Below are 27,182 nucleotides of genomic sequence, written 5' to 3' on the forward strand. Positions count from 1 at the left end.
TTTTTAATCTTCAAACTGAAATTTGAAAGTAACTGTAACTTAAACAAGAAAGCAATGCAACTACACAAGAAACATAGCACAAGATTTTACATGGAAACCTAAGATGGGAAAACCATGGTGAGAAATGCTGCTAGGATCTACTGCCCTAATCCAGCCTCACAATGAATCTTGATTACAATATTTCAAGGGCACCAACCCATCAAACTCCTTGTTCAAGAGCACCAACCCTTATAGGCAAAAAATACATTACCAAATTGAGTATCAACTCAATGTCTTTGTGGCACCAACAACAAAACTTACAAAAGATTAACTTATTTCTGTTGTGACCTTTTCACACATTGCCCCATTGCAAATGGGGACCCCCTTTTTTTTCATTTTTCTTTTTAGGGTTTTGCCTTGGCGTCGCAACTGCTAATCACCAATCTTTTTACAATGAAGAGTTAGAGTTTTCAAGAGGTCATCCAGGTCAGTGATGGAAATCATGCTCAAAACGTTATTTGGACACCATCAAAGTGCTTAGAAGGCTCGAAGGACGAAAAACGCAACTGCTTAGGGTCAATTCTGACACCTTCCTATTTTTGTGGGATTTTGCTTTTTGATTTTTGGCACTTTGGGACCAATTTGTGAAGCAGCTTTTTTGCTTTTTTCAGCTTTTTTGAAAGTTGACCTAGGATTGGGTCACTCGGGTCATGACAATAGGATTCTTGTATTTGAAATCAAAATTTTGTATCTCCGAGTATGAAAAGCAAGGAGAAATGTGTAGACATGGCATCGATCCAGAAATTTCAGACAAACATGAACTGTTGAGCAAGAAAATCCATTAAGTGTCTATGCCAAAGAGAAAGTTTCTAAATGGAGATGGCAATGTCTTGGACAAGTTCATGGGGAGATGGCAATATCTTGGACAAGTGCAAAGTTTGCCAAGGAAAAATTCAGAAAATTGGCTAAGTGTTGATACCTTGGAGAATAAAATTTCAAAATTTGGTTAAGTATCAAGGAAATTCCCTAAGCAAGAAGCAAATCTGCCCAAGGAAAATCAAAGAAATTCATCCAAGTGTTCATGAAAGAAAAGTTTCTAAATGGGGATAGACATGTCTCAGACCAATATGACATCCACCATGGCAATGTTAGACAATGTCTTGGCCAATCCAAAGTCTGCCAAGAAAATGTTCGAGAAAATGTCCAAGAGAGTGTCCAAGAAATGTCCAAACAAAGCTCAACTCCGCCCAAGGAAAAAAATTCAGAAAATTGGCTAAGTGTTGATACCTGGGAGAATAAAATTTCAAAATTTGGTTAAGTGACAAGGAAATGTCTTGCCTAAGTGCCAAGACAAAGCAAGACAATGTCTTAGGCAATGGCAAAGTCCGCCTAGACAAATCATACAATTGGCTTGACCAAGTGTCAAGTCCGCCATGCCACAAGTTGGAAATGTCCAATCTATGATGAACTCTGCCATAAAGTGGCTTGCCAAGATGCCAAGTCCGCCCAAGGAGGAGAAGGAATGTCTTGTGCCATCCAAAGTCCACCTTGGTACTTAGAAGAAATTGGCATGGAGGAAATGTCTAACAAGATGTCAAGTCCACCTTGGCACTTGACCAAAATGTCCTAACAAACATGAAGTCCACCCACCTTCAAGAGGAAATGGCACAACACAACCAACTCCGCCCAAGGAGAAATAAGGTTTGATTGGCCAAGGAACCAAGTCCACCAAGAGAATTTAGCAAGGTGGCTTGCCAATGGTGAAGTTCGCCCAAGTTTGGAGTAGAAATGGCATGACATGTGCCAAAGTCTGCCAAGGTTAGAAACAAACATGGCATGAGAACAAGTAAAGACCGCTAAGGCAAGGAGATGGAATGGCCTAAGGCCACAAAAAGTTTGCCATGGTCATAAAAGAAATGTCCCAACACATGGCAAAGTCCGCCATGATTGAAGAGTTGACCAAGTTTGGAAACTCTAGAAATTTTCCCAACACAGAATTATTTCTCAAAAATTCACTCAAGACTCAGAGAAATTTCTTAAAACACATGAATTTCTAAAAAGATTCCTTGCCAACACATGGACAAGTTGTCTAAGTGTGAAGTGGTACCAAGATGCAAAATAGAAATTGAGAAATTTCTTAAAACACATGAATTTTTTAAAATATTCCTTGCCAACACATGAGTGAGTTCTTTCAACTTTCTTTTGAAGGGATTGAGTTGCCATTTCGAGGAAGATGAGAAGAGGACTAGGTTCGATGAATCTACCAAAAATGTAAAGATGCTAAAAAGATTGAACTTCTCAAACTTATATCAATTTCAACTTGTCATTTTCATTCTCATTCTTTCTCAAGTTTTGAAAGTTGAAAGGACTCACTCTCCCAAGTTCAATAAAGGAAGATTTTTGAAGAGAACAAGTGGAGTTTTTTGAAGCAAGGAAGGAAAGGAATTTCCAAAGTTTGATCCAAGTGTTGGAATTTGCCAAGAGGAAACAAAGAAAATGGCTAAGTGTGGAGTTTTCCACAACAAGAGAGTCAAATTTTGACCAAGTGTTGGAAATGAAACAAGAAGAATGAAGAAGAATAAAGAAGAAAAGTAAAGAGGAAATGAATAAAATCCTTGTCCAAGGATGGAGTCTGTCCTACTTAACACAAGCCGAATTCAGAATTGAAGGCAAGTCCACAGGCAAACTTCGTTTGAGCATAGAGATGGCCAAAATATTGGCTAAAGTTGAAAGGTTCGCATGAAGGTGTTACAAAATGAAATTGAATAGCCGAAATTTGGCTGTATGGGAAACACTTCACGGAGAAAATTCCAATTTCCTCCATTGTGGTGAAAGCACAAAGGAATTCTTCTCCAAATTCAGGGCACTTGAAAGAATTTCAAGGCATCAAGAAGAAAAATCCTCAGACTTGGTGAAATCATAGAAAAAAATTTCGGACTTCTTGGGGGATTTCATCTACGATCCCGGACTGAAGTGATCAGGGCAACTTCTTGAAGGATTTCATCTCCTAAAGAATTGAAGACAAGCTCCCAATCAAAATCAAATGGTGACAAGATGAGTAATCCAAACAAACTTCCATACTTAGACAATTTATTGACACAAATTGGAGAATTCAGAGAGGAAATCCAAAGGAATAACATCAATCTAGTTCAAGCAGGAGGAATTTCAAAGTAATCAGGAAAGAAAATTTTAATAACTTCAAGTCCAGACATCTGCTCCAAGGGGAGACTTCCGAACCTCAAAGATTCAAATGCAAGTGAGAAGAAGAGATCAAAATCTCGAAAGGAATCTAAGATCAAAGCTAGGAAGAAGCAAGCGCAAAGGATAGAGTCGTCAACAAGGAAATGTATTCTAAGGCAAGGACGTGGAAGAAGAACAAGTCACCAAGGAGGACATCCAACATGCTAAGGTGGCACCTTGTCATCTTCCAACGAATCAGATTGTTCCAAGTCAACATGTCCAGGTTCAATGAACTTGACTTATCCACGAAGGCTTCTAGAAGGCACACTCCACAATGCAACTACTTTCTATTTTATTATTGGTTTATTTTTACCAGAAGGACAAGTGTCCCCAAATGTAGCTTTTTCTCATTGGTCGAGAGGTAGTTAGTTGTAACAAACCCTAATTAGGGTTTTATTTTGTAATCTCGGAGTTGATTTGAAATAAATCCCGGCCATTGAATTGTAATTGAAGAGCCTATAAATTGAGCTCACCTCTTATTTGTAAAACATGGGAGCATGTTGCAAAACATGTCGAGATAAGCAAATTGTTGTTTACGACTACTAAAGTAATAAGTAATGCGTTGTTCAAATTGATGGTGATTACTCCTCTTATTTTGGAGTGTGCATGGTTTTTATCCCTCATCATAGTTTAGAGTTTATTTCATGTATGTTAGACGAATGCAAGATCTGAGAAGTATTGATTTATGGTGAATCTCCGCTCATACTTTTGATGAACAAATGATTTTTGTTCATTGTGTAAAGTTAGTTTGAGCTTACTTTGTGGATGCTTAACTTCTGTCTGAATGAATATTGTTCGATTTGATGGTAGTTATTCATGACATGAAAATCATAAGCACATCCCTTGAAGATTGCATCCACTTTGTGTAGTTGTCCCAGCTTGGCAAATTGTCATGTGCTCGCCATAACCTATAATTATTGTAATCTGTAATCTGATAATTACATATATGTATCTTTTGACTGATTCAAATACCCTGTCAATATGTTTAACAAATAAACCAATACCTTATTTTAATACATTTAATTTATTATTTTGTTAAGCACAATGGTTCAAAACTTCAATATATATATTCAATTGTAAACTACGTGGTTACTGTTAGTCAGCAAATTACTAGTCAAACAATTCATACTAAATAAGTTAAACCATTTACGATTAACTTAACTAATAATTACCGACTTTAAGAAGTCGTGCCCTTGGAGAAGTTATGACTCTTATCCATGATCGTGTCTTTTCCTGAGGATAAAGGGAGGCACGTGATGGTCAATCGGGGGATATACAAGCACAGGAGGAAAACAGGGGTAGAACGGCAACCTCGCCACAGTAATAGAACCTGCCAATAAGCATTCACGCGACCACCCGTGAAGCAGACTATTCGTATTCTCACGAACTGTAAGTAATCTCTTACGTCTTCTCCAGTATAGGCTAGACATCCTGAATACGGTTCCGAGATTCTGCTACAATTATTGTAATTATAGGTGGTCCTGAATATGCAACTGTGAAATATTACGATGAGAGTTAGACTACTGTTTTGTGTCTATAGTTGGAACGATGAACAATGATTAGATGTTCACGTCCATTGTCCGACACCAGTGAGAGGAGCACTGGACTCAAGTAACCCAAACACTGTTTTCCTTGCAATCCTCTCACAACGGTTCAGGTCAATTGGACTGTCTAGGTTTAACAGGTTTAGGAGGCATAGGAGTACCACCTGTCTAGCAAGGGGGTTGAGAGAGACCATCCCTTGGATGTGGCAGGGTCATCATCCTAGTCTTCCTTTGAACCTGTCGTGTGGTTGTTTTTCTTCCTAATCTAATATAATTATGATGATTGGTTCATGAATGTTATGTATGTAGGCTGTCTGGTATATACATCTGTCTTGCAGGACACTTCTTCCTACAGCCATCATTGCAAGTTATAAGGTACAATTCCTTTCCCACTATGAAGAGTTTCTGCATTTTACAGTTAAATATGATTCTTAGATTAAAGAGTTTCATTCATGATTGTTCCCATTGCTTAGAAACTAGTATATAATAAGTTATTAAGTAATGCAATAATGGTCATCAAGGACACTACTGATAGGGGACATCACACAAATCAAAGTGTGGTTATTGGTTTCACCTAGTCAATACTGTCTCTTGAATTCTTAGGAATAGATTAGAGCTTCTAAACCCTTATCTCCTTTTCAGTTTTCTTAAAGTCCATGATCCAGGACCCAAACGATAGAGCTTCATTGTTTAGATCTTCTTTGTGAATTGAATGAGCCAAGCGTAAGTTCCTTTGTGTACTACCAGCATATCACAACGCCCATTGAGCTTATCCACACATCAAGACCTGACAAAGGAAACCTTGGAATCACCATATGATCTTCTTGCAATCTTAGCATATGCGGTGATTTTGTTCAAGAGAGGATAGGATGTCTTTGGACATTTTATTCTGTGTTCAGTGGGTAACAAAACACACACCAACAATTTCTTACTACAAAATTAAAGGATCACCAGTTACAACTTTTGATCTATAACACATTATCCTCAAGTTTTTAATACATGATTCCAACTTGTCACCACTGATATCCTGGAAACATACTGTTAACAAAGACTGAAAACCCAAACTGTTGATATGAAACCCTGGTCACATTCTGAACCAATTCCTTAATCTGAAAAACAAATGGACAATCTGATTGCTCTTATTCAATTCGTTAATCTGTAAAACAAACTGAAAGACAACTGAATGCCATTATTCAGAAATCTGTTCACAACTTAGAAAGGTTCAATAAACTGTGATAGCAGAACTTTGAAACACAATAGAAGTAACCTGATTACAACAGTTTGTCTATGGATCTGCACATCAACTTTCCCTTTGATATACACATCACAGGCTTAATCACCTCAACTCTGTAAAAGCTCTTATTCAACTCTCTTTTATTAGAAATCATATGATACTCAATCAATATATCCCTTTTGCCATGTGGAAGACAAAAATATCATCTAATCGACACTTCTTAATGTCTTACGTGTGTGAGTTCTCTTCAACATGCTGCAAATGTCCTTCATTCTTTTTTAAAAAGAATCTTCTATCGGTTGTTCAGTTGCAAGTTAGTTTGAACTACCCATAACCGACAACCACTCCTTACTCATAATTATTGACTATCAAGAAAAATACATTTGTTGGTTAATGTAACCTTCAACTGACCAAAACTGAACCTTCGGATTTATGCCTTCATATAAGTCAATCGCACAATAAAGCATTTTGGATCTGGAAACACTATACCTGAGAGGATGCAGTTGTCTTGATGTTTCGATGCAAACAAATAATGCTGAACAGGTTGCAAATAAGTGATTCTTGTCATTTATCTTAACATGTATTCTGATTAGACACAGTTGATTCGAAACAGAAAAGAATAGACATTTATCAATATTTCAAAAGAAGCAATATATGCTATCACTGCTGTGATTGAAACAACATAAACAGAAACTTGCTTGATACAGTTCGCTCGATGTAGTTGCCAGACCATTTGTCGCCACACATGTATATATCAGATAGGTTAATATTCATAATGTATTAATCTGATGCATTCATATGTTACATGATATAACTGTTACTGAATTCATAAAATCTTATTAACATCTGCATGTTTTGTTGTGACATCAATGACAAATTAGTCTAACATGCAAGACTGTACCTTTGCATGCCTAATGCTTCATAACTGCCAATGATATCCTTGACATGCAAATTGCATTAATGCATGCAAGACACCCCACACCTGCTAAACACTTGCTTGACATTCAAAGCACTTGTATGCATGCAAACTCCAGTCTTGCATGCATAGTGCCTACATGCAAACTCACACCTGTCACAGCAACTTTTCATTTCTGACTTTGTCGTTGTCTCGAGTTAATTTCAACAAATAGGGCACACAAAGTGGTATGCCCACCTCCTTAAAAAAAGGACACATGTTACCCTTGCCACCTCACATGTAGAATGGCAACTCACAATGTGATTCCCACAAAATGTCATCATTGGATGCACATAAATAATTATATAGCAAATAAATAATTAATTTTAGGATGACAACTTAGATTGTCATTCCCACAAAATGTCATCATCGGATGCAAATACAATATTACGTAGGCAAATAAATAATTAATTAAGTAAATAACCAATGTTAGGAGATTGCAAAGGTTGAGACACCTTAATTCCAACAACTTCAGGAGGCATATTTGTGCATGCCTTAACATCTCAGCATGGTATTTGTGCGAAATGATATTTCCATTTATTAATGCACCCTCCAAATATTTTTTCCTTGCAATGTGTACAAATCATCTCCCTGTTCTTTGACCTAGGGATGACCAACAAGGGCTCCCTTCTGATTGGGGATGACATTGGAAAAAATTATAAATGTAAATTATGCTGCAATAATAAACAAATATAAAATAGGTTAACATTTATGCTTCTAATTAAATTAAGATAAATTTTTTAGCACAGTAAAAATAATTAGGATTTGCAGCTATAAAATAGAAAAATATTACAAAAACAATTAGAGTTTGTTTGTACAAATTGTGTTCTAGTTTTTTTCTATGGCATGGGATTTTGGCTCCAATACTCTTTTCTTTGCCCTCCTTGTGATTGCAAATGAAACGAGTATGTTTTTAAAGTGTTAAAGTTCAAGTGAAATAGCTTTTGTGTTTTTTTTTTAAATTTATTTTCTTTTACTTTTCCTGTTTTTACCTTTTCCCCTTGTTGTGGCCAAGTCTATTTATCATGGCTTGCCAAGTTTGGTGAGTTTGATTAGACTTGCTAGGTACTTAGGTAACAAGTCATCGAGCCTTGGGACTCACTAAGTCTTATATCGCCAGTATCAATAATTATTGTTGAATAGAGCCTCTTCTCCAAGAATGTTATGGGGCTAAGCGGTTTTTGTTTGGATATTGTCTACGTGCTCTTGAATCAACTTGTTTTGTGTAATGTCCCCTATTGGGATATTCCTATATTTTGCCCTAGAATCACAAATTAAGTAATAAGGAATGAAGTATATTTAAGAAATGCAAAATGACCATCTTTAAATATTGATTTAGATCCTCCAACCAAGCTAGTTATCATTTCTAATATAATTGATGAGGATTATCTAATAACCATGAAAGATTGGAAAACATATAATCAATAATATTATAAGGTGAATTCTAATCCTTCCATCACCATAGCAAATTACATGATGTGCATGTGGGATTCAATTAAAGACTTTCGCTAACAACCAATCCACACTATGGAATCCCTCGAAATCATATAAGGCGACAGAAGCTTGTCCTTTCTAATCAAGCCCAATAGTAGGGAATGAACACCCAGTCATTCGGCCTTCTTGGCTCCACCTAGGGGTTGGCATACTTGATGAGGGACTCAGTGCTGCTGCCTCCTTATCATGTATTTCATCCTTTACTCCACAATGGGATGGTTGATTTCTACAACAATCAACCATCGTAGAGATTGGAGAGGAATTTGCAATAGGGTGCCTGGAAATCCTCCTATCTAAGCCCAAGAGTAGACATTCTCCCTCTTGGCTCCAAGTTGTAGGCACATTGGACATCCATCGTGGGGTGGTCTACTTAGATGGTAATCTCGTATTTGCTCCCCTTGCATTTCCTTCTCTTCTCTACATGATTGCTCTGCTCTTATCAGAAGTCTCATGTAGCGTCTTGAAATGCTCCCATATCTTGACAGCTGCTATGCTGGAAGGTATCTAAGGAAGCTGATTGTCGGTCACTGAGAGCTTGATGAGCATGACAGCTTCACGATTTTGTTCATTGAACTTGGTCTGATCAAAACCGGTTGCAGAAGGACCGGAGACTCTTCCAAGAACCAATTGATCAATAACACGATACTCAAAAATTGTGAGTATCCGTTGTTTCCAGGTATTGTAATTTCTGCCATTGAATTTCTGACCTCCCTTGAGCAGAATATTCGTGAGAGATGCCATTACTGAAAACAGAGGTCAAAACAGGGTGACCAAATAATGGGATGAATATCGAGGTAGGAGATGTGTGAAATCACGTATACGTGATGCGTGCAAGAAAAAAAAGGCAAAAAACTCAAAACTGTCATTGATTTCGAGGATGAATGAAGAAATTTGCTGACACGGTCCCAATGTACAGATTTCTGAGCACCCAAAAAATTCTGACAGGGACCTAGTAGGGTTTTTGTAAAACCTAGATATTAGAATTTTGAAAAAGATTTTTCAGAAAACCCAGATCATGGAAAAAAATCTGCAGACCCAGAAAATATTACTGGCTGCCAAACATAAACTGAGGGTATTTGAAACCCTAGGCAGCTGGAAGAGAACTCGAGGTCGTAGGTGCAGAGGAACCCATGAGTCAGAGGGTTGAAGTCACGGATTGAGCCGCAAGACAGAAAAAAAATGCGGGTGGAAGACGCACAAATGCAAGTCGCAGACAAAAAATAATTCGCACGGGATGCAATATACATAGGCATGGGCTGAAAACCACGTCGAAGAGACTTAGATGCGTCACCGCCGTCGGAAGAATTGCATGGGTTCAAAAACAGAAAACGTGACCAGAAGTCCCACGAATTCATGCGAGTTGCAGAATAAAATTGATACAAAAACCCTTGCACGGGAACCAGGCACAATAAACCCCTAGACGGGTTTGTGAAAAATTTCGAAAATATTATACTGAATAGAATTTTCAAAAAATTTCCTTGGCTCTGATATGTCATAACCCAATTTTTTATAGACTTTTATTATTATTAAATAACTAGACATGGATAATTTTTAGAATAAATTATGTAATCAGACTTTGATTTATCTGGATGAACTTGATATATTCTGGTATTTTTATTTTTATCAATGGATGAATGGAAATACTATGTTTCAATTTGAGATGCAAATGTAATAATTTTTACAGTTGAATGTTTAGAAAGAAATTATGATGCACATATGTAATTAGTGATGTATTATTATTATGTTTGCTAACTATATGGTGTTTTTGTGAGTGATTTGGAAATTGTTATTTATGGAAATTTTGAGTCCTTACATTATACCATAATACAAGAGTATTTGGTAAAAAACTAATTGAATTAATGAATGATCAGACATTTATTAAATAGATTACAAAGAGATCAATGTTTCTACTAAGAAATAATTGATAACGGATGCAAAAAATAGAAATTCTTAATATTTACAATATATTACAAAATTGACCATTAAAATAACTGAATGAAGATATTATTCTAATAGATAGAAGTTAACAACATTTGATTTATGGAAGAATACCTGATGGAATATATACTCATTAAAGTACCTACTCAATCTCTTGAAAATCTTTTGCCTGGTATGTTTGTGAAAGTTGACTGAGTAAATGCTATCATCGATTCTGGTGATATTGTTTTAACTTGTTCCTACATTTTATTGTTTACATCTCTGTACACTATCTTTGTAGGAGGATGCTAATGAATTAAGTGAAGTCGGTAGCCCTCAGGATGATAGTCAGCAAAATTCTGTTGAAGATAAGGTAGATATGGCCGTTTCATCTGTTAAAACCAAGAAAAAGAAAAAGAAGAAGAAGAAAAATGAAGAGAAGGTTGCCTATGTTGATGCTAACACAAAGGATGAATCTATTGACCTACAATTGGAGAGACTATCTGTCAGTGAAGCTGGAGCTTCTTCAGTTGTCTCCTCAGAGATACCAACACCCACTGGAAACAGTAAAGGCAGATGCATTTTGCAGAAGTGTTCGACTCAAATCTTAGCAATTGATCCAAAGTTCTTAAGAGCAGAAGACGAGCTAAGACGAATTTTTGGCTCCAAAGTGGTAAATGCATTCGAGAATAGCCATAACAGTGGAAATTCACGGAGGAAGCAAGTACCCAGAGGAGGAGTGCACAACTACCATATCAGAAGGACAATACTTGTTGCTGCTTCAGATCATTGGCCACGCTGGGATGGGGGATTGTCTATGGAGCATATAGAAACAAAAGGACTAAAGTATTTCAGGTAACTGATTTTATTGTTTCCCTGTAAAAAAGTTGTCTAAAGTTTTTGTCATTGTTGACTTATGTCTGACAAGGCACATTGGATGGGTTTTAAATTCTATATTGATTGAGCAAGTTAAGATTGTGATTGATGACTATTCATTTTGTAACATCAATTCAGATGATAGATTCATATAACACACTTAACCTTCATCTTGATACTTATTTTGGCTGTTAGTTTTTTATTATTAACAATTACCAATTGCATGGAACCCTTCTTATACTTTTTTAAGTTTACCTGCCTCAAGGGGAGCATCATTCAGTAACCTGCTCACATTGAATAAAAATTATTGATCTTCTTATTGGTTTAGGAAATATCAGTGGGTTGAGAAATTGTATATAAGTCTCAGAATTTCTCTTCCAACTGCAGAATTGGAATGAAATAAAGCTATTATGATGTCCACAGGGGACCAAAATAGGTCAATGGACTAAATAGTGCATCCATTAATGATAGAAAAGAACTTTCTTAAAACCTCTGTCTGTAGATAGAAGAGAATTAAACAAAGATAAAACAAAAACTTTCCTACCTAGAAACTATAATTTAACAATGATAATAATCACAAGACCAAATAGAGTAATTTTAAGAAAACGTTCCTCATGATATATTGTTGAGATCTCTTGCCATCATCTACAGCTGATTGAAGATGGGTAGCATCATCAACTGCCATAATGTCACTATTATGGAGTCTGATTATGCTTTTGAGAGATTTACTTGAGCTAGGAGGAGATAGGGGACATATTCTTGGAGCTAGTAGGGCTTTTTGCATTCTCTCAACATCCAAAGGCAAAGTAGTAGTTCCAAATTTGGTGACATGGGTATGGTTATTAGATTTTGACCAAGGGAAGGGTGATCTGTGTCTTCTGGTGCAAATTATATGTCCGGATTATGTAGCGCTGTCTCATAATAGTGCAGGGCCTGTATGTTGTTTTCTACAAAGTTGGTGAAAGTTGCACCATGCTGGACTGCCATGCTAGTTGAGATCACTGGAAAAATGATCTGTCAGTCTGGTAAGCCTGAGAAGCACCCAGTGCTTGACAGCTAATTTCACAACCAACTGGAGAAACAAAACCAAACATATGTTGATTGAACATTGGAAGACTCTAGAGTTTCCCTCTGTCTAGCTGGAATGCAAGAAAATAATAGAGAAGTTCACCTTGAATTTCTAAATAAGCTCTACTAAAGCTAAACAAAGGAGCAATAATTTGCCTGCTATCAATGATTATTACCTTAGTTTTATGATGGCTCATTATAAGTTCAAAGATCACAGAAGTGAGCAAAAGAGTGTAACTGTGTTTTTCCACGATCAGTTGTGGAGGCGAAAAGAACTTGTAGAAAACAAAGAATTGGGTGTCCATTTTTAGCCAATGTAATGCTCACAAAAGCATAAAAGTATCCCACAATGATGTTGCATGGCTTCATGACAGTAATAATGAGCTGTTTGAATATGCCCATGTCAAGTAATCTTTCAAAAAGGAAATATTGTGGAACTTAACTGGTGGTTCTTTCAAGGCCACCGAGCCTCAAATAACAGCCTTCAAAGGCTTCATGATAGTAATAATCAGTTGTCTGAATATGCTCATGTCAATTAATCTGTTGAAAGGAAGTATTTTGGAACTGAACCAGTGGTTCTTTCCAAGCATTAATAACAGCCTTCAAGGATATCTGCATAGCTTCTTTGATGATAGCCCTAATGTTAAATAAGGGATAAAATGTACAATAATCATATCTATATCTTGCCGCTCATCTGATCTAGATCCAACTCTCTTTAGAAATTTCTGCAATAAAAATAAAGGGGTAGATTAGGACAGCTGGAAGCTCCCTTGAAATCCTAGAAATTGGCAGAGAGACAAGTGTAAGAACAATAAATGTTGTTTTTAGTCCATTGTGTCTGATCATTCCTTGAGACATGCAAATAATGGTGCGATGCCTAAATGTCATTCCAATCTGTGCAACCCGATTTAGTGCCAACGTCAGATACTTGGTTGAAGCAACCCCAACTATGGATACCAGTCATTAAACCCGTATTTTTATATACTTTGAGAAGACAAGTCGAGTGTCTTCATATACCCGCGAGAAGAGATGGAAGGACATATGAATGGACGCACCTCATCTCTTTTAGTCATTACCATTAACTAATGACATTACCCCGATTACCTAATAATCCATTCTTCATATTGCCGACAGTATATTAATGTTGTCGATATTGCTTTAGAGAATCGGTGGGAAAGACTTCTCTCGCCGATATTACATCAACACTCCCTCTTATTTAGGGAGATATCTTTCCAGATATTCATGTCATGGAGTCTCTCAACATGACACTCACAATGGCTACACCCATTTGTGAAAAAGAGTTTATCATGGACCCTGTCAACGTGATAACATCATGGAGTCACTCAACATGACGTCCACCATGGCCACTCCCATGTGTGGAAAGGAATATGTGCACAAATGCCCATCACGGAGTCACTCAACGTGATGTTGTCATGGAGTCTCTCAACATGACGTCCACCATGGCTACTCCCATGCATGGAAAGAAACACACGTACAAGTGCCCATCACGGAGTCTCTCAACGTGATGTCGTCATGGAGTCTCTCAATATGACGTCCACCATAGCTACTCCCATGTGTGGAAAACACAAGTACAAAGAGTTCATCACGAAGTCTCTCAACATGATGTTGTCATGGAGTCTCTCAATATGACATCCACCATGGCTACTCCCAGGGGGTGGGAAAAACCACATCTCCGTCTCAAAGATGGGCAAGGGCTTTCACCTCAAATTTCTCCGTCTCAAAGAAAAAATGAATTAACAAGGGCTTTCACCTCAAATTTCTTCGTCTCAGAGGAAAATGCATTAACAAGGGCTTTCACCTCAAATTTCTCCGTCCCAGAGAAAAATGCATTAACAAGGGCTTTCACCTCAAATTTCTCCGTCTCAGAGAAAAATGCATTAACAAGGGCTTTCACCTCAAATTTCTCTGCCTCAGAGAAAAATGCATTAACAACAGATAACACAGATCACTGATGCCGAGCCACCCTCTCAGCAAGGGCTTCAAGTACTTGTATCAACCTCCTGACCTTCTCGTCCAAGGTTGCCTCTGTTGATTTGTCAGACTCCCTTTGAATGTTAATTCCTCCTCTTCAAAGAAACTGATCGTAAAGACAATCAATTGAGGTTCTTCCTCTTTGAGAGATGTCTCCAGTTTATCTCTTCAGCTTGCGTGAATTCCTCATAGGATGCCTCAAGCTCTTCCTCCCTTGAATTCCTTAGGTAGTCTCTCATCATCTTTTGCTCCTCGATCCATCATGCAACATTGAGACTCTGTCTCCAATAACAGCAGTTTCACCAATGACTATGCCTGTGCCATGATCGAGTAAAATATCCTTGCCAATACGAGCTGCTGAACAGAAACCAATTGTTACTTCTTCTAAGTTATATGATTTTGCATGCATCAAAACCTCCTGGATGCATATCCACAACAAAGACCTCACTGATGCGGCTTTGCAACGCCAAAGCTAATTCTCGTTGACCTTGATTCCACAATGCATTTGAACACGATACAATTGTAAAGCATGATAACCCTTCAGATACAACAAAACCCAACTGTATGATCTGCAAGAAGGGTTTCTGTCCTTAACAGCCTGTACATCCAATCGTATTGTCTGCTGAATATCAGCATCATTTGTGAACACATCATCAAATATATCCATTAACTGTGTTTTTCAAGTCATGCCATTAGAGCACCTTTGATGTCCTCGGGACTCATAATTTTAGCTGGATTCCAGACGTTGATGGTGCCATCGCTCATGCCACCGGCAATTACTCCGAAAGCATATTCGAGTCCATGCCATAACACACGGGTGTCCATGGCCTTGAACTTCCCAACTCTTGCCCTTCCAGTCAACAACGCTGACCTCTAGATCTTGCCCCATTTGACAGCTTCCCATTTGGTGGGCTGAACACACGGGTGTCCATGGCTGCCCGATCTTATTACCCTCTCTGTGTTTGCCCATCATGTTACAGGAAGCTATCTTCCCAATAAACTCCTCGATTTCTTCATGACTGGCACCACAGATGCTGAAACGAAGGCCATCGTTCCAATGTGTCCCCACCTCAGTTGCCCCTGGCAGCAATGAGGATTCTCACGGCCTAGGCGAGTTCTTCGGTGAGCTTTTATCGGTCACCATTGCAGATCCGGTACTCAATTTCTCTTTCCACCGTTACCATGCTGCTGCTTCAAGGCTTGTTTGTCTGGGATGGCAGCCTGCTGCCTACTTCCCTAGGTGTGAATCCCATGATCACTATTCAGTCGATTGCTCTCTGTGTATCAAAGTATATCATTCAATCCTTAGATAGGAATTCTGTGAATGAAATGCTGCTGATGCTGCAGACCATGATACCCGCCAATAAAGGGGTCTTAAACTATCTTTTCTCTACCGCTCCCTCATAACCTGGCTCTGATACAATGTTGTTTTTAGTCCATTGTGTCTGATCATTCCCTGAGACATGCAAATAATGGTACTATGCCTAATTGTGATTCCAATCTGTGCAACCCGATTTAGTGCCAACATCAGATACTCGGTTGAAGCAACCCTGACTATGGATACCAGTCATCAAACCCATATTTTTATAAATTTTGAGAAGACAAGTCGAGTGTCTTCATATACCCGCGAGAAGAGATGGAAGGACATACAAATAGATGCGTCTTATCTCTTTTAACTATTACCATTAACTAATGACATTACCCCGATTACCTAATAATCCATTCTTCATATTGCCGACAGTATATTAATGCTGTCGATATTGCTTTAGAGAATTGGTGGGAAAGACATCTCCCGCCGATAGTACAATAAATAGCTACATTTTGAAAATAGCCAAGAAATCCAAATGGACTGCATTGAAAGTGTCTGCCACATCGAGTTTGATAATAATCTTTTTCTTGGATTCCTTGCTACTGGAGTGCCAAGCCTCATGGACAATAACAACATTGTTGTATTTGCTTGTCAGATACGAAGCATATCTTGACTCTATTAATGATGATTTTTATCATGAATTTGTAGGAGTTACACAGAGAAATAGGCCTGAACCAACTGAAAAAGACAACATTTTTTTTTGGGAATCAAAGCTAGAAAAGTAGAATTGATAGCACCAATCAACTTACCGGTTTTGTAGACATTCTCAATCATGTGAAGGAGGTCAAAGGGATTGACAAAAAAAAATTGTTGATAAAAAGTGGTGGAGAACCCATCTGAACTAAGAGCATATCTATAGACAACATCCTTGAGCTCATCTAAGGTGACTTCTTTGCAAATAACAGTTCTGGTTTCTTTTGAAAGAACATTAGGTATATTTTGGAGCAACAAGAGTGGTTACCATCCAACTTTTAATATAAATTTCCAAAGTGATAACAAACAGCTTCTTTAGTTACAGAGATATTTGAATTAATGTCTCCATCTGGTGAGCTTGATTTCCATGAAATCATAGTGTTATACACAATAAATTATACTACAAAAATAAAAAATAGAAAAGCTACATGAAAATATGAATATTTCGAAGTCATAGATTTCACTAGTAGTGGTTTCGTTACACAACATTACAAAAATGACAATTTTAGGAAATGGGTGTTTCTGGTCATTTTCATTTTGAGGCATAGGAAATTGTGAAAATACTGTCTGTAGAAAAATTGGTGGATATCAGATTTGAAAAGAAGAAGCACAAATCAGTTAATCTAGTACAGTATTCCTGTTCATTGTGAGTGCTTGGAGTCTTAGGAAGAAGGATGAGGCTTTGCCAACACTAGATTTTAAGCTGAAAGGTAACACTTAATTTAAGGTATTAGAGATAGAAGTCCTTGTATCACAGAGGACTTATATGGTTTGCAGATATTAGTGAGGAAATACCATTCTCTATGTTTGTTCTCCAATACAGGTGGTGTGCCAGGTAGAGAGATGAGTGAAAGAAAAATCATCGTTAGTAAAGAAGTGCAATTGTTCCAACTATATTTCAAGGGACTATATGTCCAATTTCTGCAAGTTTATGCAAGACCTTAAGTTCAATTATCTCTTCAGTTAATTGCATAAGTTATGGTACTAGGGCAGATTTCTAAAAACTCCAGTCTCCCAAATTCCATGCAATATTCCAAGTCCCAATGTATAAGTTCAGATGTTTGTAATGTTAAGCACATAGTTATCATTAATAACTTTTCCAAGCATCACAACTATCCTCAAACCCAAATCATCATTAGTAGCATTTACTAGTCTTTCCTTTATCATGAAGCAACTACTTAAATGATGAACATGAACACATATCCACACAAGTGAACACCGGATTTACATGGAAACCCAAAAGGGAAAAGCCAAGGTGAGAATAGTTGCTTGGATCTATTGTCCAAGTCTAGTCTCACAAAGATATAATAAAGAACTTACAGTATGAAGTAGGTACCAACCTACCGGAGATACCAATCCCCAATTACATTTGCAGGCACCAACCTACAAGAGACATCAATCCCCTAATCCATGATCTGAGCTCCAACTCAGCATGTGAGGCAACAATCGCTTATATAATCTAAGAGATATGCAATGTGGACCTTCAAGGCTGTATACTTAGCTTCTTCTTGATCTGATCAACTTCAGAACATCTCCATTCTATGTATAAGATCTACAAATGAAACCGCACACAATAATTGAGTAGAAAATTCAAACAAGTTTTGTCATTCTTATCATGCTACTCATCTAGCATCATCACCCACATACTTGCACATCAACCTTTCACACAATCAACATAGTTTGAAATGAATTTGATCATCAAAATATGCATTACAAAGATAATTACATTCACAAGTTGGCCTAGAACATAATTACAATATCCACAAGTCGGCCACAAGAATAAACCTTAAACCAAACGTGTAATAGGCCTAGTCCTAAAGCCCACACTTTACACCAGGAATGGGAACATGCTATGTGTTACCCAACACAAACTCTACTGGCCCCAGTGAACATCCACATGCTTCCTCCAGTTGGTGAACGTTACCCTTCGTTGGCACATCAATCGTGAACATCAACACAATTGGCCAACTAGCACAGTGAACATTTTGTCACTTCTAACTTTCTGTCTACTAAAGCTCAACCTTTGAACCTTTGGAATACGATACTTCATATGTAGTTTTACTTAACTTCCAAATTGCAAGCCATAACTCTCAACTGCAGTAGAATGTTGTACAAAACAAGTTGCTAATTTATACATAGTGTCTAAGTAACAGACCTCGGTAACATACCATAACCACTTCCGGATCACCTCCAACCACTGGAATAGATGTATGATGATATTGCAAGCATTCTACTAGATAGCTATCAACATTGCTTGTTATTGCCCTTTTGAAATTCAAATGCTCAGGCATAGACATGTTAGAAGTAATTAAAATTATTGTAACTACCATACACTTGAAATCAAGTATAATTGCATTTAATTCTTTTTGATTGCTTTGATATCAATGAATGACTCCTTTGACAACACAATGTTCAACAATCTCCCCCTTTGTCATTAATAGCAAACAAGAAAATGTTGCCAACACAAACCCACTGTCCAAGCCTGTTAAAGACTCCCCTTATGAAGTAAAAGTATTTTTGTAAAAGGCTTTTGAGCATTTGATTTTCGTGATCCTCTTGAGAATACAACATTTTGGGTTTGTTTCTCCCCCTTTGACATCAATGGCAAAGGACTGAAAAATAAATTGAATGAATGATTCAATAATCGGATAATCTATTCAACAATATACAAGCGTATATATAGAGATTACAAGACGACATTCTAAATTAAGAACAAGTCATTTAAAGTGAACTACTAAAAAGCTAAATGCTAAATAAAGCTTAAAAGCTAATTAACTAAAAAGAAAAAGCTAAATGCTACATAAAGCTTAAAAGCTAATTAACTAAAAAGCTAAATGACCATTAAACAAGGAACTAAATATAGGTGACTAAGATATGATTAAATATTCTAATACCCTCCCTTAATGGTCATTCTATCTACTAACTACCCTACAGAAGACATTGCAAGTCTTTTGATCACAAATGAAAAGAACACTTTGTTGTGGTGGAGACCCTCCTTGGATCTAAAAAGTGTTAACGACCAAGAATACCAAAAGCCATCGAAACTAATGTAGCCTTCACACGCGAATTAGAGATCTGGCACACTCGAATTACTGAAGCTTGAAACAATGATTTTGAAGAAAAAATCAGCAAACCTTTTTGCAGAAGAGTACCAACTCCAAAACTGACTGCAAGATACCACGGTTGCAGATGTTCGCTCTGGCAAGTGTGACCCAAACTGACTGCAACAAAGCACGATTTTTGAGGAAAAAACCGTCAAACCTTGAAATGGGAACCCTTGAAAAGAGAATTTACGATTTTGAGGAGGAAATCGAAAAACCAAGAAATCTGAGTTTACAAATCATCGTTTTTGTGGAAAAAAAGGGTAAAACCCAGATAACTAAAATCTTACGCGAATATCGCGGATTACAGATGAGATAATTTTTAAAGGAAAATTATAAACCCTGTGAACTATTTTTGAGGAAAAAATCGTGAAAACCCTCCCATGATTTTTTGTGGAAAAAATCAGAAAACCGACAGACAATTTTTCAGGAAAAAATCGTGAAAACCCTAGGACTTGTAAGACGAGGTCTAGCCTAAACTGTTGAACTTCTGATTGTGTTCCAACATGATGTTGGTCAAAGATGCCATCACAAAAATGGAGGTTGAATGAGGTCAACCTAGTGAAAGCATGAGACAAAAGAATCTGATTCAAAAATCAGAATAGAAGCAGCTGCACAAAAAATCTGAAACCTTGGAGGAGAATTCTGGCACGAATTCTAAGGTGCAAATTTCGAGGTTTGGAAGAAATCCAGAAATTAAAAAATTTCTGCAAACTTAAAATAGCATAAATGGTGCCCAAAAAAAAAAGCAAAAATCCCAATGTCCACAAAAATAGCAGAAATTGTGAACTGTTTTTTAAATTCCAAGGCAAATTTGCTGGCACAAAATTCGAGGTGCGGAAAATGAGGCATCAAGAAAAATCTGAGACCAACCTAGAAAAGCTCTCGAAAAACGATGCACCCAGAAAAATCTGACGATGACCCAGTTGAGGTCTCGAAAAACCCACCAAGAATCTGCAACCTAAATTTTTTTTTGACTTGAATTGAAGGGTCAAAACCCTAGTCGAAAATTGCAGAAACCCTAGGAAAATTTTCAATCTTAAAAAAAAAAACTCTAGGTTGCAGGCCCTAAAATCTCCAGAACTCTAAAAAAACATGAAGTGTTGCCTAACACAGATATTCGCCCACAAACCCTCAAAAAGCCTTCTAAAAAGCAAAATCTTTTTTTTTTATAAAAAAACAATAAAAAAATCTGGAAAATATTCCAAAAAGAAGGGCATGAATTTTTATTAAAACATTTGCCAAACTTTAAAGAATCCCATTGACCCGCTCTGATACCATGAAAAATAAATTGAATGAATGATTCAATAATCGGATAATCTATTCAACAATATACAAGCGTATATATAGAGATTACAAGACAACGTTCTAAATTAAGAACAAGTCGTTTAAAGTGAACTACTAAAAAGCTAAACGCTAAATAAAGCTTAAAAGCTAATTAACTAAAAAGAAAAAGCTAAATGCTAAATAAAGCTTAAAAGCTAATTAACTAAAAAGCTAAATGACCATTAAACAAGGAACTAAATATAGATGACTAAAATATAATTAAATATTTTAATAAGGACAACACCAACTCTCTTGCTTTTACTCCCCAAAATATTACTGAAACACTTTGCTTGCAGCAGGGATTCAACACTCCCTCTCAACCTATACTTCCTCTTGATTCAAGAGGAGAGAGAAACCAATCCCAACTTCTGCGAGAGATATACTCAAATGTCTCCTTTGGAAGGGGTTTTGTGAAGATGTCTGCAATTTACTCCTTTGTCTCAACATATTCAAATTTCACTTCTTTGTTTACAACTTTTTATCTTAAGAAATGATATTTAATTGATATATGTTTTGTCCTTGAACGCAACACCGGGGTCTTGGAAATGTGTATCGCATTTGTGTTATCACAAAGAATAGAAATGGGCTCATCAAACTCTATTTTCATCTCCTCCAAATTTTGTTTCATCAATAGATCTTGGGTGCAACAGGAAACTGCTGCAATGTATTTCGCTTGTGCTATAGATAGGGGTATTAAGTCCTGCTTTTTTCTCAAGCAAGATACAAGATTGTCACCAAGAAAGATAGGTCTGCCACTTGTACTCTTCTGGTCATCTACACTTCTGGCTTAATCTACATCTGTGTTTGCATTCAATTTGAACTTTTCACTCCAAACTCTAATGTAGCCTTCGGATATTTGAATATTCTTTTCACTGCTGTGTCATGGGTTTCCTTAGGTGCTGCCTGAAAGCTAGCCACCCTACGTACTGCTTGCATAATGTTCGGTCTAGAAGCAGTTACATATAACAAACTACCAATCATTGACCTATATAAGGTCTGATTTGCTGGAGCAGACTCATCATCTTTGCTCAGTTTACACCTAGTAACCATAGGTGTATTTATCGAGTTGCAATCTTCCATCTTAAACTTGTTTGACATTTCTTAAATATACTTGGTTTGAGATATGAATATGCCTTTTTTTGGTTGAGAGATTTGTAAACCAATAAAGAAAGATAACTCACCAAGCATTGACATTTCAAATTATTTTTGCATAGCATCCTAAAATTCTTTGCACATTGCATCACTACTACCTCCAAAGATAATGTCATCCACGTGAACAACAACAATCAACGATTGGTTATCCTCAGTTTTAATGTACAAATTGCTGTCTGCACTACCTCTTTGGAAACTTGTTGCAGCATATACTTGTTCAATCTTGAATATCATGTTCTGGGAGCTTGCTTGAGTCCATAGAGGGCCTTCATCAGATATAGAATCAAACATACCCAAATTTTTTTTTCATCCCTTTTTATATGGCACTTACTTCCAAATACCTTGAGATGCCTGATTGATGTTGGTCTTCCTTTCTGTAGCTCATATGGTCTTGATTTGTGCTCTGTTTAAAATTTATACTGTTTTCTTAACCACTTCTCTCCAAAACAAATTCAGTAACTTAGCTTGACTCAACATTGTTCTTGCCATCTCCTACACAGTCTTGTTCTTTCTTTCTGCTGCTCAGTTTTGTTGAGTAGTCTTAGGAGCAGAGTATTGTCTCTGGATTTTATGCTTCTCACATAATTCTTCATATCTGTCAAAGGTAAATTCTCCTCCTCTGTTTGATCTTAAGCATTTGATTGTCCTACCTATTTCATTCTCTACAATTGCTTTAAATTCCTTAAATTTTTCAAAGGCTTTTGATTTTTCTTGTAGAAAATTAATCCAACTCATTCTAGAATAATCATCAATAAGCATCATAAAATACCTATTGCCTTGCACACTCTTTGCACTCATTGGTCCACATAGATACGTATGAATCAGATCTAATGGTTTTGTAGTGGAATACCCCTTGGTTGGAAATTTGTTTTTTGTCTTCTTTCCTTCATGACATGGTTTGTAGGTGGTGGATGGAGGCTTCTTTATCTTAGGCATGTCTGTTACTCTACGGTTTGAGCTAATCCTCACAAGATCATCAAAATTAATACTTCTATGCTAGAGCCAACTCTCTTCCCTTTTAATGGCAAAACAGTTCTGCCCATTGACTTCACTGAGATGATATATAATGTACCCTTTCTCCGAGTGATCACCTAGAGGAGATTATTAGCCTATTTTATTCTTGTAGGCTAATTAGATTGATACAAGAGAGTAAATAAATTAATTAAATGTTAAATAGTCCTAAGTCATTGGGATTATTTATATTTAACTAATTTGCAGTTGGTCATACTTTATTTTATAAAGTCACTTTTGGAGGGAAAAGTAAATAAAGTATTACTTCTGAAAAGGAAGTGAAATATAAAAGGAGGAAAAAGTGCAATGAAGATTCATTCTCGACTTGTTATTTTGAAAGAATCTTTTCCTTGAGAGCTTGAGAGCTTTAGCTTGCAGGTTCAATTAACCCTAGGACAGAAACCCTATAAGTTTTGGCTATTTGGATGAAAACTCAGATCAGCTCCCTTGGTGAATTCATCTCAGGATTCATAGTTGCACATCATTGATCAATTTTCATGGGGATTCGATGATCCATCTTGCAGGTATTCAGAGGGTTTGATATCTTTTGTATGGAGTGTAATAGACTGCCCTATCCCTGCAATTTTTCCCTAACAACCTTGCTGTTGGTATTTCTTCGAACAGTTTGCAAGCATTTAGTAATAGTCTGATTTTAATTTCCTGCACTGAAAAGGTTTGTAGTTTTTGTGGTTCACCTGATGCGTTTTGGTTTATAGTTTGCAATTCACACATTCATATTTGCAACATATGTAAAAACAATATGGAATTTACCAACAAATTTGATAGGAGATGCTATAAGCTTCGCTGTTAAATTCTAAACGTCACAGTAAAAATTTATGTTCTCAGATTACTTCCTATTTGCAATACTAGATAAGTCCAATGCATTCAATACAGATAGCAACCAAAAGAACCTGGCTTTCCGCTGTAGATTCAGACTTATTCTCTGCTGTTAAGGATTATGCCCAGACACAGTAAACACACCCAGCTCCATTTTCTTCAAGGGTCCAGTCAATGTGATATTCACGCCTCCAAGGACAGTATTCTCGACCCAACTGAGGACTTGACACACTGTCCATGATTTGATGATAAGCTGCTCATGTCTCAAACAGATAGAATACACGTTCAACCCAATTCGAAGTGTGACGTTTAAGATTGGGGCAATACTTGCTAACAGGGTTAATGTCTTCTTGACAGAAGTTTGTTGTGTGCAAATCGTATTCAAATAGTCTCAGCTCTAACTCAACACACAGCAGCTGCAATGAGATCAGCTATCCACGTTTGACTGCCAGCTTATTAGACGTCTGTGTTCTGGGCCAATTTTCCACGACTTACTAATATCTCCACCTGCATATCATAGTGGCACGCATATGCTGCTGTAGTTTTCAAGGGAACCATGTCTAACAGTCTTCAAAACCCAGGCGATTACACTTTCAGACTTTTCAACAACTTGCTAGCCAAGATGCCTTCACTTGAAAATCACACCATATGACAGCTCAGTTCGAACCCAAACATCTGAAACCTCCTGTGGCTGGTGTGTAAACTGAAGATGCCCATCTAAATGCAAAATCGATTTCCCCTTCCTAATTTAGAGTATTAACTAAGCAATGCTGAAAATTGAACTTGAAAATACCTGTTGAAATTCTCTGCGACCCCTCAATGGTTTGTCTTGTTGAAGATTTATAGCTGTGATAGAGATCTAAGATAATATCTAACTCCTCTCCGTCGTGGAGTCTCTTCACTTCCCTGTCGGTGATTCTTCCTCTCCACCATGGAGTCTCTTCACTTCTCTGCCGGTGTCTCGTCATGTCTATGTGGCTGACGGTGTAGTTGTGGCTGTCGGTGAAGATGTAACTGTTGGTGTCTTTTCTTCTTCCTTTGTGGTGTCTCTTCACTTGCAATTCCGCTCTTCTTCTTGGACAGATGGATAAATATATATTGCTGGCTTCTCTCGTTTGTCTGTAGAAAGTTGAAAATATTGTGTATGTATTTTGTCAGATTAGATATATTATATGTTTTCTGTGTTCTGAATTTTCAGACTTATGAAGCTTTATAGAATGTATAAGAGATGTATCATTTGACTTCATTGTCAAGATTGATTTGTGGAGAATCAAACTTATCTTATTGAGATTGATAGTAATCTGAAACTATCAACAGTTGTATTCATTTCCAGAGATATAATAAAGTTCATTTTTGAGTGGGTTGGGTTTTTCACCTTCAAGTGGAGGGTTTTTCCAGGATAAATTATGTGTATTTTGTTTCAGATTTCTGTGTTGCTAAAACATTAACATGGTATCAGAGCCAGGTTACTTCTATAGGAGCCTAAACACTTGAAGGTAGATCTTGTGCTTTAGAGGGAGTCTGACATATCGACAGAAGTAACCTTGGACGAAGAGGTCAGAAGATTGATTTCAGCTTCAGAGGGAGCTTGTGGAAGCCTTACATTTCAGCTTCAGAGGGAGCTTGGCATTTCAGCTTCAGTGGGAGCTTGGCATTTTATCTTCAGAGGGAGCTTGTCATTTCAGTTTCAGAGAGAGCCTGACATTTCAGATTCAGAGGGAGCCACGTCATCATGAAAATGCATTTTTCTCTGTAATGGAGAAATTTGAGGTGAAAGCCCTTGTTAATGAGTTCTTCTCTATGAGGGAGAAGTTCGAGGTGAAATCCCTTGTTAATGAGTTCTTCTCTGCGAGAGAAGTTCGAGGTGAAATCCCTTGTTAATGAGTTCTTCTCTGCGAGAGAAGTTCGAGGTGAAATCCCTTGGTTATTGAGTTCTTCTCTGCGAGAGAAGCTCGAGGTGAAATCCCTTGCTAACGAGTTCTTCTCTGAGAGAGAAGTTCAAGGTGAAATCCCTTGTTCCACCCTCTGGGAGTAGCTATGGTGGATCCACCCTCTGGGAGTAGGCATGGTGGAAGTCATGTGTGTGATTTCATGACTTTATTTTCTGTTTTTCTGATTCACCCTCTAGGAGTAGCTATGGTGAATATTGTTATGCTGAGATAACTTTTTTATTTGAGAAAATATGTGATGAGATTTTTTGTTGACATTCTTTTGGTTGTAGTTACGTGTACTTGTCATGTGATGACATTTTGAAGATCTCTCTCTTGCTAAGAGGGAGTGTTGAAAATTTATAGCTGCGATAGAGATCTAAGATAATATCTAACTCCTCTCCATTGTGGAGTCTCTTCACTTCCCTGTTGGTGACTCTTCCTCTCCACCATGGAGTCTCTTCACTTCTCTGCCGGTTTCTCTTCATGTCTATGTGGCTGACGGTGTAGTTGTGGCTGTCGGTGACTCTTCATGTCCATATGGTTGTCAGTGAAGATGTAACTGTTGGTGTCTTTTCTTCTTCCTTTGTGGTGTCTCTTCACTTGCAATTCCGCTCTTCTTCTTGGACAAATGGATAGATATATATTGCTGGCTTCTCTCTTTTGTCTGTAGCAAGTTGAAAATATTGTGTATGTAGTCTATCAGATCAGATATATTATATGTTTTTTGTGTTCTGAATTTTCAGACTTATGAAGCTTTATAGAATGTATAAGAGATGTATCATTTGACTTCAGTGTCAAGATTGATTTGTGGAGAATCAAACTTATCTTATTGAGATTGATAGTAATCTGAAACTATCAACAGTTGTATTCATTTCCAGAGATATAATAAAGTTCATTTTTGAGTGGGTTGGGTTTTTCACCCTCAAATGGAGGGTTTTTCCAGGATAAATTCTGTGTATTTTGTTTTAGATTTCTATGTTGCTAAAACATTAACATGTCTTAAATGAACTCATAATCTGGATTTTCTTCATTCACCATTAACATTTGTTATTAAGGAAATCCCTAACCCGGTCTTTCACAGGCAAGAGAAATGCCACACTTGAGGGATTTCTTCCCCAAATGCCAAGACTATTGAAAATTTCCAGAAATCACCAATTTCAGAATATCACAATTCCCAAGATGTCCCTTTCCAACATTAAAATGCCTTCACATCTGGGCTTTATTTCCAATGCATCACCAATGTGGGATAATGGAAAATTATAATAAAACAAAATAACTTATGTCTCCCCTTTTTGAATGGGTACTTTTAATTTTTCCCACTTAAACTATAGTCTCCCACATTAAATAGATAATAAAGTTAATATTTAAATTTAACTTTAGAACTCTTTCAACAAAGCCCAAATAAATTAATGGCGCATTAAAATTGCAATCCAAAAGAGGAATAATATGCATCAAAATATTGC

General features: G+C 37.1%; 1 protein-coding gene across 2 annotated transcripts in view; it reads left to right on the forward strand.

Annotated features, from left to right (window-relative positions):
- Positions 1-27,182, forward strand: part of LOC131053465 (uncharacterized) — a 104,170-nt gene that overhangs the window by 13,896 nt on the left and 63,092 nt on the right. For both annotated transcript variants that reach the window (XM_059219916.1, XM_057988076.2), the window contains one exon: positions 10,665-11,218. In XM_059219916.1, the coding sequence (XP_059075899.1) occupies positions 10,665-11,218 (554 nt within the window). The remainder of the gene's footprint in view (positions 1-10,664; positions 11,219-27,182) is intronic.

The sequence above is a fragment of the Cryptomeria japonica genome, chromosome 4, assembly GCF_030272615.1.
Source record: "Cryptomeria japonica chromosome 4, Sugi_1.0, whole genome shotgun sequence".
Lineage (NCBI taxonomy): Eukaryota > Viridiplantae > Streptophyta > Pinopsida > Cupressales > Cupressaceae > Cryptomeria > Cryptomeria japonica.